Source organism: Lagopus leucura, unplaced genomic scaffold (genome assembly GCF_019238085.1).
Source record: "Lagopus leucura isolate 7727_CA_CO unplaced genomic scaffold, USGS_WTPT01 Super-Scaffold_100009, whole genome shotgun sequence".
Classification (NCBI taxonomy): Eukaryota; Metazoa; Chordata; class Aves; order Galliformes; family Phasianidae; genus Lagopus; species Lagopus leucura.
In genome coordinates this window covers 9,513,644-9,528,120 of record NW_024962266.1, presented here as the reverse complement: position 1 = coordinate 9,528,120, position 14,477 = coordinate 9,513,644, and the positions used below count along the sequence as shown (strand labels likewise).

The following is a 14,477-nucleotide window of genomic DNA, read 5'->3' as shown; positions in this document are numbered from 1 at the left end:
AAAAAAAAAAAAAAAAAAAAAAAAAAAAGAATTTAATGATTTCTGAATGTACTTTTCTTGAAATACTTTCTGTGGTTTTAATTAGAAAATGACACTGATTGCTGTCTCATGCATTATCAGTTTCAGTTTTAAAACTGTGCTTCCCTTCCATGTGTGTCTACCACTGTTTCATGTGATGACGTTTCATGTTTTACTGGTCCCAGCTGAAGCTTGAGCTGAACCCAATCCTGACTGATAGCAGAACAGTACATCATCTCGAAGATGTAAATGTGTAGCATTACAACAGAGGGGAGGCAACAGAGTATTCAATTTATAGAAAGACATATTCAACCTTTACATGAGTATCTTCAATATTTAATTTTATGCTTTATGCAATAGGATCAGGGTTGTCACAACAGAAAATCATCTTTAAAGGCTCGTGCAGTCAGATCTTCTGTGAGTTGGAAAAGAATTTGACAATTCCTGAATCATCCAAAGATAATAATCAAATCTAACATGGCTTTCTATTTTCCCTTTTTCCTTCACACTAAACATACCTAACTAGCGTTACCTCTCCTTTGAGGTTTCACTTTCCAATTCATTTACTCCTTACTGTTACTCAGCTTTAAACTGCCTCTAGTTTATCCGTGCCTTTTCTGACATAGTGTTAGGAATTGAAAGCAGCATTTTGCTGTAAGCTCAGGGCATTTCAATCTTGTTAAACCATTTTCAGCCTGATTTTAGTACTTTTCATCCACCTCTTTCAGCAATTGCGTGGCTTTGCAAACACGTGAAAATTATTGGGCTGCTAACCAGCGAGGTATGCTTAAAAACCTTAAGTTGTACTTTCTGTTCTTTGTGCACTGGTAGGGGTGAATTACATGATAAGCTATAAGGGCCACACAGCATTAACAGGTATTAGGTAAGCAGGTGCCATGATGCTGAATGCAATTCTACTTGTTATGACAGAGTAATTTTTTATAACATGCAAACCTGTGGCACAGTTTCTTGGGGTTTTTGTGTGGGTTTTTTTTTTTTTTTTTTTTTTTTGGTTGTTGTTGTTGTTGTTTCTTTGTTTTGTTTTCAACATATATATAAGCCTGTAAAAATGTATAAATGGTTCGTTCACTGACCAGGCCAATACCAACAGGCAAAATAACTTCATTTGAATGTATTAGCAAAATGGAACAAGAGCAAAAAATTGGTTATCATCTGGCATTTAAGAGTGTTAAGACCAACAGTACTTACTAGAATTATAGAATCACCTGTGTTGAAAGGGAACCACAAGAATCAGAGTTCCCCTGAGTATACGCAGGGCAACCTAAGACTTAAACCATTTATCTAAGAAAGCTGTCAAAATATTTCCTGAATACCAATAAGCTTGGGGCCCACTTCTCAGGGGATACTTGTTCCACTGCCTAACCCTTTCTTAAAAGTGAAAAACTTTTTCTTAATATCCAATCTGAACTTCCCCTGGTGATTTTTGAACCATTCCACCATATCACAGGTCATCAGAGAGAAGAAATCAGCACCTCTCTCTCCACTCTCCCACGAAGAAGTTGTAGACAGCAATAAAATCAAGAGTTGGTCTAATTACTTACCCTAAAAATTGACAAACTGCATCAGAACTTGAGTTGGCCTTCAGAGCCTGTTTAAGAGTACATTTGTACATCAAACTGAGCCTTTCAAAATCATTAGTTTCTTCTGTAGTCAAGATCATAAATTGGAGAAAGCTTTGCTGTAGCAGTGAATTATTTTATGTGCAGCAATTTTTTGTGTGTGTTTTTGTAATAGCCAATTATCTGCTATAATAGTATTTCTGAAGGTCATATCAATTTCAGAGTGGAAATAGTGCAGTTATTCATTCACAAAACATTCTCTCTACTATTTTAAAAACAAAAGATGAGGTAGCATAGTCTGATTTACTGTCACTTACTTATAGTCTGCATATTTTTGTAACATAACTGCAACATTATTTTGCTGCCTGTTACTGTTTCCTCTGAATTCACCTGCAGAGTGATATATGTTTAGCCATAAGACTGACAAACAGATCAGCACAGTATCTTGTCACCAAAACAAGTTGTGCAATGGGGGCAGAAGACAGGTGCTATGTCAAAGCAGAAATTACAGAATTGCTTCTTCATCTGAGATTCAAAATGATCAGATTGCTTATCCCGAAACAATCTTTCTTATTTTAGAAATTCAGCACACTAAAACTTAGCATTGTAACAATTTTTTTTTGTTTGATAGCACTAGTTTCCACTTTTAGATCTGCTGCCTTTACCCCTCAAGGGCAGTTTTCACTCAGGTAAGACAGTTAAACTAGGGGAGAAATGCAGCTGGACAGCTGCCTGAGATGCTGAATCTCACTGACTAGTTACAAAAGAGAAACATTAACACTTTTCCTCCCCACTCCATTATCAAAGAACCATAGAATCATGGAATATGACAGACTATGTCTACTGGTAGTGTATTGAATCAAGTACACCAAAGCTTTTACTGTACAGCAGTTACAGGGATCAAAATTATCAGGCTAACATGAACTGTGAGCATTACTTCACCAGCATTACATCAAAGAAAACAGGAATGTGCATATATTAACTGAATATATATATGTAAATTGAAATAATGTTTCCTGGCAGCAGAAAGGCAGTTCTAAAGATGGATATATATGTTACACTAAATGCTGTAGGTAAAAGAAAATATACAATCCATTTACAGGCTGCTAGATCAGACGAACAGCAGAAGAAGTATATGCATATTGCGTGCATAACATACTCATAAACATGGACTGGTACAGCAATTACTTAACAAACATATAAACAGGTGCACACACTGTTTCAGGCACACTACACCAACTTATGGGCTCATTATGTGCCCAGCACAATCAGCAGTGCACCTTAAAAAAGTCACAGAGACCTGGCCCCTGCCACATATATCAGAAATTAACATTTTACATCCTCTGCTATAAGTGTCTAATTATAGGTTAACTTCAAGCCCTCAAAGTACTTCCACATCACTGCATCTAGTGCTCCATTATTGCAAAGAAACATACCATAATCTCTTTTACTAATTCAATAAACTTTGGAGTTGTAACTCCAAAGCATCAGTGGTGTTGCTACAATTTGGGAGGGTGTTCGAGAACCTCAGTTTCCTAACAGCTAGATACTATCTTCTGGATTACATCTGAAGTGTCCCAATGGACAGTTAATATGCCTTTGGTTTTGCAGCAGCGTTGTCCGTTAGCAAAGATACTCACTTATGATGATAGAAGACCATCTTCTTGTTGTATTTATAGCCTGGCAATATCCTGGCTTCAATTTCCTAGAGTAAACAAGCCAAATTATCATACTCTTCACTTTTTAAATAGGCTCTCTACTTCTCTGATCATCCTAATAACCTTTTCTGCATTTATTCTGAGTTCAGACTCAGAGCTAAGCAATCAGACATACAAAAGCTTTCCACACACATCGCAGCTGTGCCTTGTATAGTGATATTGATACTTTCCTAATTTCTATTTTTCTGAATATGAAAAACATATATTAGTTGTGATTAAATACTGAGGCAGTAGCATTCTGTACGTAGCATAGGTTTGCTGATTGTTCTTTTTTTTTTTTTCAAAAGAGGCTGTCATGCCAGCTGCAATTCAGATGGCTGCAATAAGCATGCTTTCTATTCAGTACACATTTGAGAGTTTTCAAGCTCTTTCCTGGACTAATTGTTCCTCATGTCTGAACTAAAACTGCGTTAATACTTACCTTAGAAATGTGCCAGAAATTGCTCTTAAGTAATACTTCCTTTTTTTTTTTTTTTTTTTTTTTCTCCTGTTTCACTTGTTTGAGGAGGTTCTTACCAAAATTGTCAAACTCGAGATTTGTTTGTTCTTGAAGTAAAACAGTTCCTTCCCAAGGTGCCGACCAGTTACACTGAGCTGAATTCAGTACTAGTTTTGAATGCTTACCATTTATGTCAGAACAAAGCTTTTTTTTTTTTAATCTACCATTATAGATTAAAACATGCTGAAGTTTGGCAATTCTGTGCTCTGTATGCAATATTTTTAACATGAGAAAGATTTTCCTGTGTCTCGATTTATATTCATCTCAAATACGCAAAAAGGACATGCATTTCTATCAGCAGAAACTGAGCCTCCAGTACTCCTGAAAGGTTTACAACTGCAAATGCTTCAGTTCCATCAGGTCTGCCAATAGCAACCAGCCTTTGACGTCATGCTATGGTCAGTCACGCTAACCTGCCTGAAACAAACCTCACTTTCATTGCAGATAAACATCTGCTGTTGTCCATGTTACATTGATTAACATGTATGTGCCATTCATTCATACTTCTTCTCATAGTTCATTTTTACTGAGCATGTAATGTGCTATTACTCTGCTGCTGTATACATTCTGTATACATTTCTGTTCTTCCTTGAAAGACTGTGAATGCTTCGGGCACTCCAACCGGTGCAGTTACATCGAGCTGCTCAATACGGTCATTTGCGTGAGCTGTAAGCACAACACTAGAGGTCAGCACTGTGAGTTATGCAGGCTGGGCTACTTCAGAAATGCTTCTGCAGAGCTGGACGATGAAAATGTGTGCATAGGTCAGTCCTGGGGTAACTGTGGCTTTTCTTCTGTGCCTTTTCAGCTACTGGCAGCTGCTAGGGACTGCTGCTGCTTAATTGCTAGTTGAGCCAGAATGAGCTTTTTCAATGGATAAGAACATCTGTGAAGACTTTCCATCTGTTGCTTTAGTTGTCACTGTAGCCCCAAGGAAGTATTTTGGATCTGTACATGATGATGAAATCCCTTGATTAATGGCCCTGGGAAGACTCTCCCAGGAAGCCCCAAGAAGCTGACTGTGTTGGCCTGCAGCAGGGAGCTGTACATGTGTGAAAATGGAAGCTTTTGGGTCATAAATCCCTGTTCCTAGTCTAACTTTCGAAATTATTAGTACATTCATGAACACTTGCAGAAGACCTACAGAATTTGCCAGGTACATGAATAGAAGACGGGGGTTGGTGCTTGTTAACCCCTTTTCATAGAATATCACAGAATGGCCTGGGTTGAAAAAGAACTCAAAGATCATCTAGTTTCAACCACCCTATCATGGGCAGTGTCGCCAACCACCAGACCAGGCTGCCCACAGCCACATCCAGCTTGGCTTTGAATGCCTCCAAGGATGGGGCATCCTAAACATCTCCGGGCAATCTGTTCCAGTGCATCATCACCTCCTGAAAGAAAAACTTCCTCCTAATATCTAACCTAAATCTTCCCAGTCTTGGTTTAAAATCATTCCCCCTTGTCCTATCACTATCCATCCATATAAACAGTTGCTCCCTCTCCTATTTACACACTCTCCTCAAGTATTCAAAGGCCACAGTGAGGTCTCCCCAGAGCCATCTCTTCTTCATCTTTTATTAACTTAAATTTTAAAAGAACACGTAGCTCCAGATTCTATTCACAGGAACAGGGCTGCTAACTCCTCTCTCTTTTGAGAAGAAACTGAAATTATGCCTGTGTGATTAGAATTTGTCAGACCAGTTTGACATAATGTCAATTCAAATATGGGAAACCAAGACAAAAGCAGGGCTTTAAACCTAATATCTCATGTAACTATCCAAAATGCAGAATTAAAGCAAATGTCCGAACAAAATAAGAAATTGTATAGTACAAAAAATATCACACAAGAAGGATACGCGTTGTTCTCTTATCACCTCAAGTCAGTGCATAGAAAGTGATAGGACAGCAGTTGAAGACCAAGAACAGTCAATAAAAGTTTCGCTATTGGCTTCATACACCATCTAGTAGTGAACACATCTCCACAAAAGGCATTATTCAAACAACAGATTTACAATTTCATTATATAGTGTTGCTTATAGACACGAGCATCAGAATAACATTTCCTGAATTTCCATTGTAATTAGTTTTTCTTTCTATTTTCCAAGAAGGAAAACAGAAAGAAAGAGAGGGAAAAAAAAAAAAAAAAAAAAAAAAAAGATTTTCATACCAACTTGGCTACAAGTGAATAAGTTACATTTTAATATTCTTTATAATCCATTCCTGAGATTCAATCCAGACATTTTTTAGGTTGCTATTATTTGTTTCAGTCTACAGCTTGTCAGATTTACATTTTATTTTGTGATGAACACCTGGATTCATCCACACACTGCATTTCACATTCCCTTCTTTTAACTTTGCTTGGCAACACATTCAGAAAATGCATGATCTCTTCTGACATTAATTAGTCTGAGCTAATATAAACTTTAGTAGGCAAGTCATGATTTCTTATATGACTGTGCTGAGGATGTTAACGCAATCAAATGTTATCAGTAAAAAGCACTGTCCTTCATATTTGTTTGATGTAAATGAGGGACAGCATCGATATGACATCAGGGCTATATAATTTTAGCTATCTAAATAGGCCTAATAAGCGTGATACTCCGGGATTTTTCATCAGATCATGCAATAAATTGTTTTCCCATATACACTTGAAGTGCTAAGTTAGCAACTGTAGCTATATCCCTAAGACCAGGAAGTTAATAATCCCAGGGTAAAAAATAAGTAGGTTTGTAATTAATTAATTTGCAAGTAATATATTTAGAATGTCTTAGTACTGTGCATTTCAGAGTGGTCCAGACACTAAGGAAAAGCAGAATTAGGTCCATTTAGGTCCTACCTTAAAGCAAGCAAAATTCTCATGGGCTCCCATGTGAGATGACTACAGGATCAACACAGTTTTGCTACATATTATGTAATTTGTTTAAATAACAATATTCTTATTGGTCTAGGGCAGCTTTGAGAATCATATGATCATAATGCATAAAAATCCTTGTTTCTCAGCTTATTCACCAGCGCAGCACTTTCATACTATTGCTGGCATGAAACCAGTGGAATGCAAAGGATACCAAAGAACATTTTGAGAAAGAAATTAAAAAAAAAAGAGAGAGAAAACAAGTTCTTTCCTGATGCGGGGCTGCTAAGATTTAATCCTGCAAAATGTGGGGCGTATTTTCATTGCAGAGAGAGAATGGATTCACCATCCTGCTGCATCATACACATGGAGTCTTGCTCTATTGGAAACGCTCATTTCTTCTCTGAGAGCAGTGTTTTGAATTTTAAGTATGATTAGAACATTACATTAACATTCTAATAATCAGAATTTCAAAGACTACAAATCTTATTCCCATAAAAAGTCTAATTTTTCCAGTTTAACTCTTTCCTCTTCAACTACATATACAGAAAATTCAAACATATTTAGATAGCTTATTGGCAGCTAGCAGGGGTTTGGCTCTGATTTATCAAAACTACTTATATAGTTTTGATATATATATGGTAAGTACATGGATAATGTGAATCTTAGTCAATGCTATCTAAACGATGAAAGTGTTTCAATTTTAAAACCAGAAGCATTAAAAAGCATTTAAATACTGAGAGGGGTTTTTGTTGTTGTCTTTTGATGGATTTTTTTTTTTTTTTTAGTATAAAGCAAATGCAACATAGCATACAGTGGGCTTAAATCTTATTTCATTATGCTCTAAATTTTTTAGAAGTAAAATAAATTTTATTTCCTAAAATGAAGTGTCGAATGTTTATCGGCTGAATTCCAAATTACCTTCAGTGGACAACCCAATTTCTAAATAAGTCATGCTATTTTAATATCAAAAATAATTCACTGGGCATGCTTGTAGTGCAATTTAGCAGAATTGGCCTAATAATTCTGTTTCAGTGAACACACACACTGGTAAGCATGAAAAGTGTTGAAACCTCCAAGTGGACCCAGAGTAATACATCATTTCCTTTGCTTTTATAACGTAAATACTGAAATAGTGATTATTGTCTTACCTATAAGATCCGACCATGTGGTCACCTAGTCTTAGGTCCCAGTTAATATCTGTGAAAACTTAATAAATTCCAGTGATCAATGCTTTAAAGGTTGCTCTGTAGCCACTGTCAATCCAGAATGATAGCAGCAAGCCTGTAAGCTTCAGCTCATTTTGCCTATGTTTTTTTTTTAAACTTATTGGCAGAATTATATTAATATAGTGCATCTCAGTGAAAAGATGACTACTACTGTTATCTTCCCATCCTTTATAGTCACCAAATTGAGGTCAGGAAGAAAATACCTACCCAGCTGGATTAGCAGAAGATAGGTTTTTTTCCTATCCTGCAGCCTGGCATATGCTCTTTCTAAGAGGATCTGGAAATGTTACTTAACGACCTATTGCTGCAAGGTCATAATGATACCCACTGTCTTTCTTTGGCACACTGGAATTTGATTTTTTTAATGCCTTAGGTATTTGGCAGGTGATGGGAAACACTGTACAGCATGTCATATAGTGTTGGACAATGAGCTTGGGTGTTCTGTTGACCTTTCTAGGTTAGACACTTGTGCCAACTGTGTACTGGAAAAGACGCAGCTGAGTTTCTGAAGGTTCCCAGGTCTGTTCTCTGATTTGATCTAGCACTTTTACAAAAATGGCTCGACTTAAAGTTTTCTTTGTGGCAGAGCACAATATGGACCCAATACTTCTAACATTTTCATATGATAATTCAGTAGAAAAGCTTTCACTGACTCAGTGTCAGTTTCTTGTTCTGCAGCCAACTGAAAACTATTTATCTATAGCATTGGCCACACATTTCTTTCAAAAATACTTCTTTTTAATCGCTGTAGATCTGATTTGTTCAACTAAGTTATTTTTAATTTGTAAGAACTGGGTCCTCTGTTTCTAATGTAATTCCAAGCCTTTTGTCCTTCAAGGTTTTCTATTAACACCTTAAACAAATGTGACTTTACTGCATTCAGTATGTAACTCCATTCTATGTCTATTTACATAAATATTTTGTACATCTGATTAACATCAGGATTGCCAGCTTTTCAAGTGGCACCCATCACAGCATAATTATGCTGTCTTGCACAATATTTTTGGCATTACAGCATTCAGCTTCATTAATGAACATTGCTAGCTATCCACAATTATTGTGGATATCCAACTGCCAAAGGTAACTTCTCTTCCTCAGCATGCCAAATGTTAAAAGCGTCATCTGCAATTTATGGCTATTAGACACTGACACAACAGATGACAAATGTCTTTCTGCTAATATTGTTGGGTGGTTTTGTTGGTTTGTTTTTTTTTTCCTGACACAGATTTTCCATTGTATTTTTTAATATTTTCCTTCCCAGTTCAACTACATTTTGTCATTTTCAATTTCACTCAATTTTAACCTAATACTGGGGAAAAATTGCCAAAAGTAGTCAAAGCAGCAGTGATTCACAGGCACACAAAGCCAGATTCCTGCAGGTCGCTCAGATTCAAGAATCAATTTGTATTTCTTTTGCTTTCAACAGCAGCAGAGATTTGCCAAAATTCAAGTGTGTCTGCAGTCTTGGGTAAGGGAGGAGTTACTCTGGGTCTACATGGGTCTACATAAAAATTAAGATAAGACCACTTGAAGAAAAAAAACTGAAGAATGAGAATGCCAAAAAATGAGCACTGCTAGCTAACATCTTCTTCGCATAGCTAGCTGAAAGCTGAATTCTCATATTCTAATCACAATAAAGAAAAGGGCTGTGGTTGAAGAAGATATATCCCCCTACAGTAACTGTTGTGGGAGGAAATAGGTTGCCCTAGTCTTACTTTAATTAGGTCAGTACACGTGTGGAAAATATACAGCAGAGAAAGAGCCTCATTGCATCTTCCATCTGCCCACTGGGAGATGAGAGAAATGAAAACAGCAACATAAAGCAAGTTCTGATAAGTTTTGCATTACATTCCTTCTCACCTCTGCTTATCATTGTGAAAAATGTAAAAGGTTTATTAATGTCACTGATAAATACAGCCTCATCAATTTAATGACAAATATCCACAAAAATTATTATACTACTCCAAACAATAAAGGAAGACTATCTTGGAAATAACTAAAGTGCATTTATATAGCCTTCTAAAGCCATTCAGCATTTCTAAAACCATTGAGTAATATATAGACAAGCCCATTTTAATGATGTGAAACATTTTGCCCTAATGGCACATTGATATGTAAAGCTTTCCTAACATTTGTTAAATTGTCAAAAACATTCCTACCAGTCTGTTACAATCACCCTCAAAGAACAGATAGCTTTTGCCTTCACATCTTCCTGCTTACCTTTTTCTCTTCATATCATAAAATGCCTCTTCCTGAAATGACATTTGCAAACAAATATATGGACTACAGTAATTATAGTCACTACTCCTGATATTATTCATAGACAGTCTTCCTTTACCTGTAACATTGGAAATGCAGCCTCTATGGTATTAAATGAATTATCACTTCATGTAGACCTGAATCCAGTGTGTGTGTGTTGTCTTGTTTCTGCAGACTGTTATTGTAACCCTTTTGGTTCAGTCCATGATCGCTGTAATGACAGAGGATTTTGTGAGTGTAAGGAGGGAGCATCAGGGCCTAAATGTGATAAATGTCTGCCGGGATATATCTGGCACAGCTTGGGCTGTCAACGTAAGTAACTCAGAGTTGCCCCTCTTCTGCAACTTTGCTGCCTCTGCGTCTGTGTGCTATCATGTGCAGCTACTTAAGAGCAGAAAATGAGCAAAACCTCTGCAGGCTGCCAGAATGTCATACTGCCTGAGCCTTTCTGGAGACTCCCAGATGAGGACAATAGATTGGCTGTGCCATCCGTTAATTTTAGTACACTTTCAGTGTCCTTGCTCTTGCTAATTCTTGCAAGAGTTCCCACTGAAATATATAAATGTGTGTGTCTTGCTATCTGTGAAAAACGTTTTGTGTACTAACATATCAGCATATTAAATCCAACTTTTAAATTCTTCCTAAAAGACAAAAGGTAATTTCTCTGCGTGTTCATTTTTTTTCCTACTAAACTTCAATCTCTTGGATTAACTTAATCATACTTTCACACCTTAGAACTAAGCCTCAGAGCAATACAACTGCAAAGTGCTGGCTTATTATATGTTATAATTAGTGAAAACTACACAAAATTTAACAATAATATTAAAATAGAATTGAAAAAAATGTCCTTAAAAATAATAGCTGAAATTTGGTGTAAACATTGTTAGCTGCAGGTGCTGTTTCAGCAGTTCCTTGGATATTTAGATACTTTTCTCATTAACAGGTCTTGTAAACATATGAGTGGAAATATCCAATCAGTACACACTGGATTAGGCTTTCATTGTCAGTTTCTTTTGTTATAACTGTTTTGAACACTCACTTCCAGAAACTCTAGAGACCTCTCATGATTTTTTTTCACCTTTTCACAAGAAAATCATTATGATTCTTTGCAATATAATTTGAATAAAGCATAGCAAATACTTGTGTTCACTCTGTGGGTTTAAATAAGATATTGAGTAGCTAAGATAATGAATAGAGCTGAAGGTCTGTGTACTGTGTTGTACAGTCACATAATTAATATGGCAATAGATAAAATAGGCTGCCAAACCAATTGCTTATTAATCACACTGTTTCCTGTCTTTATGTTTTGGACATTATAACCCCAATAATGTTCTTCTAATGAGTATTTTTTGAGCCCAACATATAATTAGCCTGATTTTACCTGAGTCAGACTATTTGTAAAAGTTTTAGACAGTTTCTGGAAATGCAAGCTAGTGCTTTTCTGTTTTGCTGACAGAACCAATTAAGTGTCCCTCTCTGCATTGTAATTTTCTGAACAAATCTCCATCTGATTGTGTTTCTGTCACATAACCCCCAAGTTTCATCAACTTATCTGAACAAGTTCAGAAGAAAAACCAGATGCAGTGGTTAATTTTATGGAACAGACACAAAATTTAAATCTCGTTTCAAGTCTTTTCATGGAGGAACAGAATTCCAATTCATTTAATTTTGCAGTGTGGCAATTTTAGCTTGGTTTTCTTCCCATTGAAATCTGAACAACTTGCTGGCAAACAAGTGGGTCCTAATATACAGAAAAAATAATAGCTCATTCTTCTGCCTTAACAGAGCACAAAAGAACTATTTGTCTGGACTTGTAGCACATGGTCATATGGGTTTACCTTGAGCTTGCACTGCACAGAAATATAAATATGCTAAGATGGATACACACACAGTGCACCAATATGAGTTTGTTTACTTTTTGTCATATGTAGCCTATTGGTACTATTACAAAAATCTATTTGTATGGAGCTTTGTTGCTAAACTTCAATGACCTAGGACAGTCAGAAGCTTTACCCACAAATAAAGTTAAATCTATATCGCAGCTAGTTTAATTATTCTAATGATGGTGGTAGTAAATGAAATGGCTTAGTATCCAGCATTAGTGAACCTATTTGGGAAAAAGAGTGCTGAAAATCCTGTTGTGTTCTAAGGCTCACAATACATCATCTGATAAATTACTGTTCAGAGTCTCCCTTGTACAACACATGGATGAAAGACACAGAAGCTATTATCCTCAGAAGTATTCGTTTAGGTACTGCACTCTTACTGATTTCATCTAAAACCTTTGAGGATCTAGGTAGAGCTCTCATCACTTGCTTCTCTGTGCATACAGAGGTCAGATGCAATTTAAGACATTGCCTCCCAGATAAAAAGCACCGTGATAACAACTGTTATCTTACTGAGTTCAGGGTTTATGCTGCACAGACACAGCAGTCAGCCAGGGATTGGTTTGTGCCCTCAGTAAAAAAAAAGGCAGAGGTGCAGCTGTGCCTCCGTGTCTACCTCTGGACCCATCCACGCTGCAGGCAAAGTGTAGGGGAAGCAGCCAGGGCTCAGCCCTCCACCACTCTTCCACATACCTCCAATGGTTTTCTCACCTGCACACATACAGAGATCTAAGTGAGGAGAATGAATTCAGAAGAGAATTTTAGAATCTCAGAAACATTGGAAACAGGATAGCCATATTTAATTTTTCTGTCTTATAGCAATTAAGTCATTTCCTTTAGAAAGCAATGTAGAAACAGAACAAAAAAAAGCTCTAAAGCTAGAAAGAAATGTAACCAGCAATGACAGTTGTTTTGGGCCAAAGTGACCGGTTCCTAGTGATAAGAGGAATCCATAACAAAACGTAGAATAATTTGCACAGAACTGACCAAGACTAAAAAACAGATGAAGGGAAAATACCATGCCGGACCATTTTGATTTTCTAAGCATGCAGGTTCATAATATTGCATATGTCATATTTCTCCTCCATGTCATGTCAGGCATCTAAATTCTGTTGTGTTCATATAAGAGTGTTTGAAAATGTACCTTTTAATTTCAATCTCACTACAACTGATTCCAAAGCCAGCTGTGTATTTATCCAATCCAACAAAGAAAAAGTTTCTCTTCTGGCAATCCCAACTTGGCAACAGAACTCTAATTTGCCTAAGACATGACCTTCCCATGGAGAAAAAGATGATATTATTCACTATCTTCCTTCATATGATTAATGAGCAAAGAGGGATTTTGGAGTTATCAAGCATAGCTTGCACCCAGAAATTAAATTCAGTGTATTTATTGACAATTGTTTTAAAATGTCTTGCTTCAGTTTTCAGCCAGATGCCTTACATTGATCTCTGAATAGTTGCTTTTATTTTACCCTTTTATTTTTTTTCCTATTTCAAATATTTTTTATTAAGGCAAGGAGAAGATTACAATTACATTCTTATCTTAAAAGCTCAAACTGTGCTCAGTGCTTGTATCTGTACTGACCTTTTATCACTCTGCAGCCTGCTAGATAATTCATATTCTGTTACAGTATGCATTTGATTTCTCAAATAAGTTAAATATATATTTTTTGTCTACATTTTATCACATGATACAAATGTGAGAACCCCAGGCATTTGATCAAAATCATCATGCAAATTGAATTTCAAAAGAAATCCAACCAGAAGTTGTGATCCTGTGAATTATATTAACATTGGCTTTTGGAAGTTTGTGTTTCAGTATTTGACAATAAAAGATGCGTTACCATTATTTTCTTAAAATACATCACATTCTTCTTTCCAGACTGATTAAATATATAAATGTAATGGTCTCTCCTCTTGAAAGTTAGCAAGTTTTTATACTTATCTGTATGCGGATATATCTGCTAGCCCTTCTATATCTATACATTGACATTCTGCATGGGGAACTATGACAAATTCAGAACTGGAAAGCCCTGTTTTCCATTTCACCTTTGTCTGTGTGCCTGTAAGACAATCCAATCTATCTTATTACATCCTTCTACCAGTGGCAGTTGTAATGCTTTTATCTTGCCAGGATATAGCAGGATTTCCCCTCAGCACAGGTGCTGCACAAACTTCTAGTTCTAGTTTTAGTGCCAGGACTGGTGCTAGCAAGTGCACTGCCTCTTCAGAGCCAAAGGGAAATAAAACACAGAGAGAATTGACTGACAGGTACCAAGTTCTGAACAATGCCATCCCCAAGGAACATTTTTTCCTTGTTTCTTTATACACAAAATACTGCTTTCACAATATCTATTTTACATGACTGTTATGCAGAATGAAGAAATTGTGTGTGTATAGGGATTTGGATGTCAAAGAAACAGTCTGCTTC

General features: G+C 36.4%; 1 protein-coding gene across 7 annotated transcripts in view; it reads left to right on the top strand.

Annotated features, from left to right (window-relative positions):
- Positions 1 to 14,477, top strand: part of NTNG1 (netrin G1) — a 150,130-nt gene that overhangs the window by 116,357 nt on the left and 19,296 nt on the right. For 4 of the 7 annotated variants that reach the window (XM_042873798.1, XM_042873797.1, XM_042873795.1 and 1 more), the window contains one exon: positions 10,332 to 10,469. The exons of the other annotated variants lie outside the window; for them this stretch is intronic. In XM_042873798.1, the coding sequence (XP_042729732.1) occupies positions 10,332 to 10,469 (138 nt within the window). The remainder of the gene's footprint in view (positions 1 to 10,331; positions 10,470 to 14,477) is intronic. 7 annotated transcript variants of the gene reach the window in all.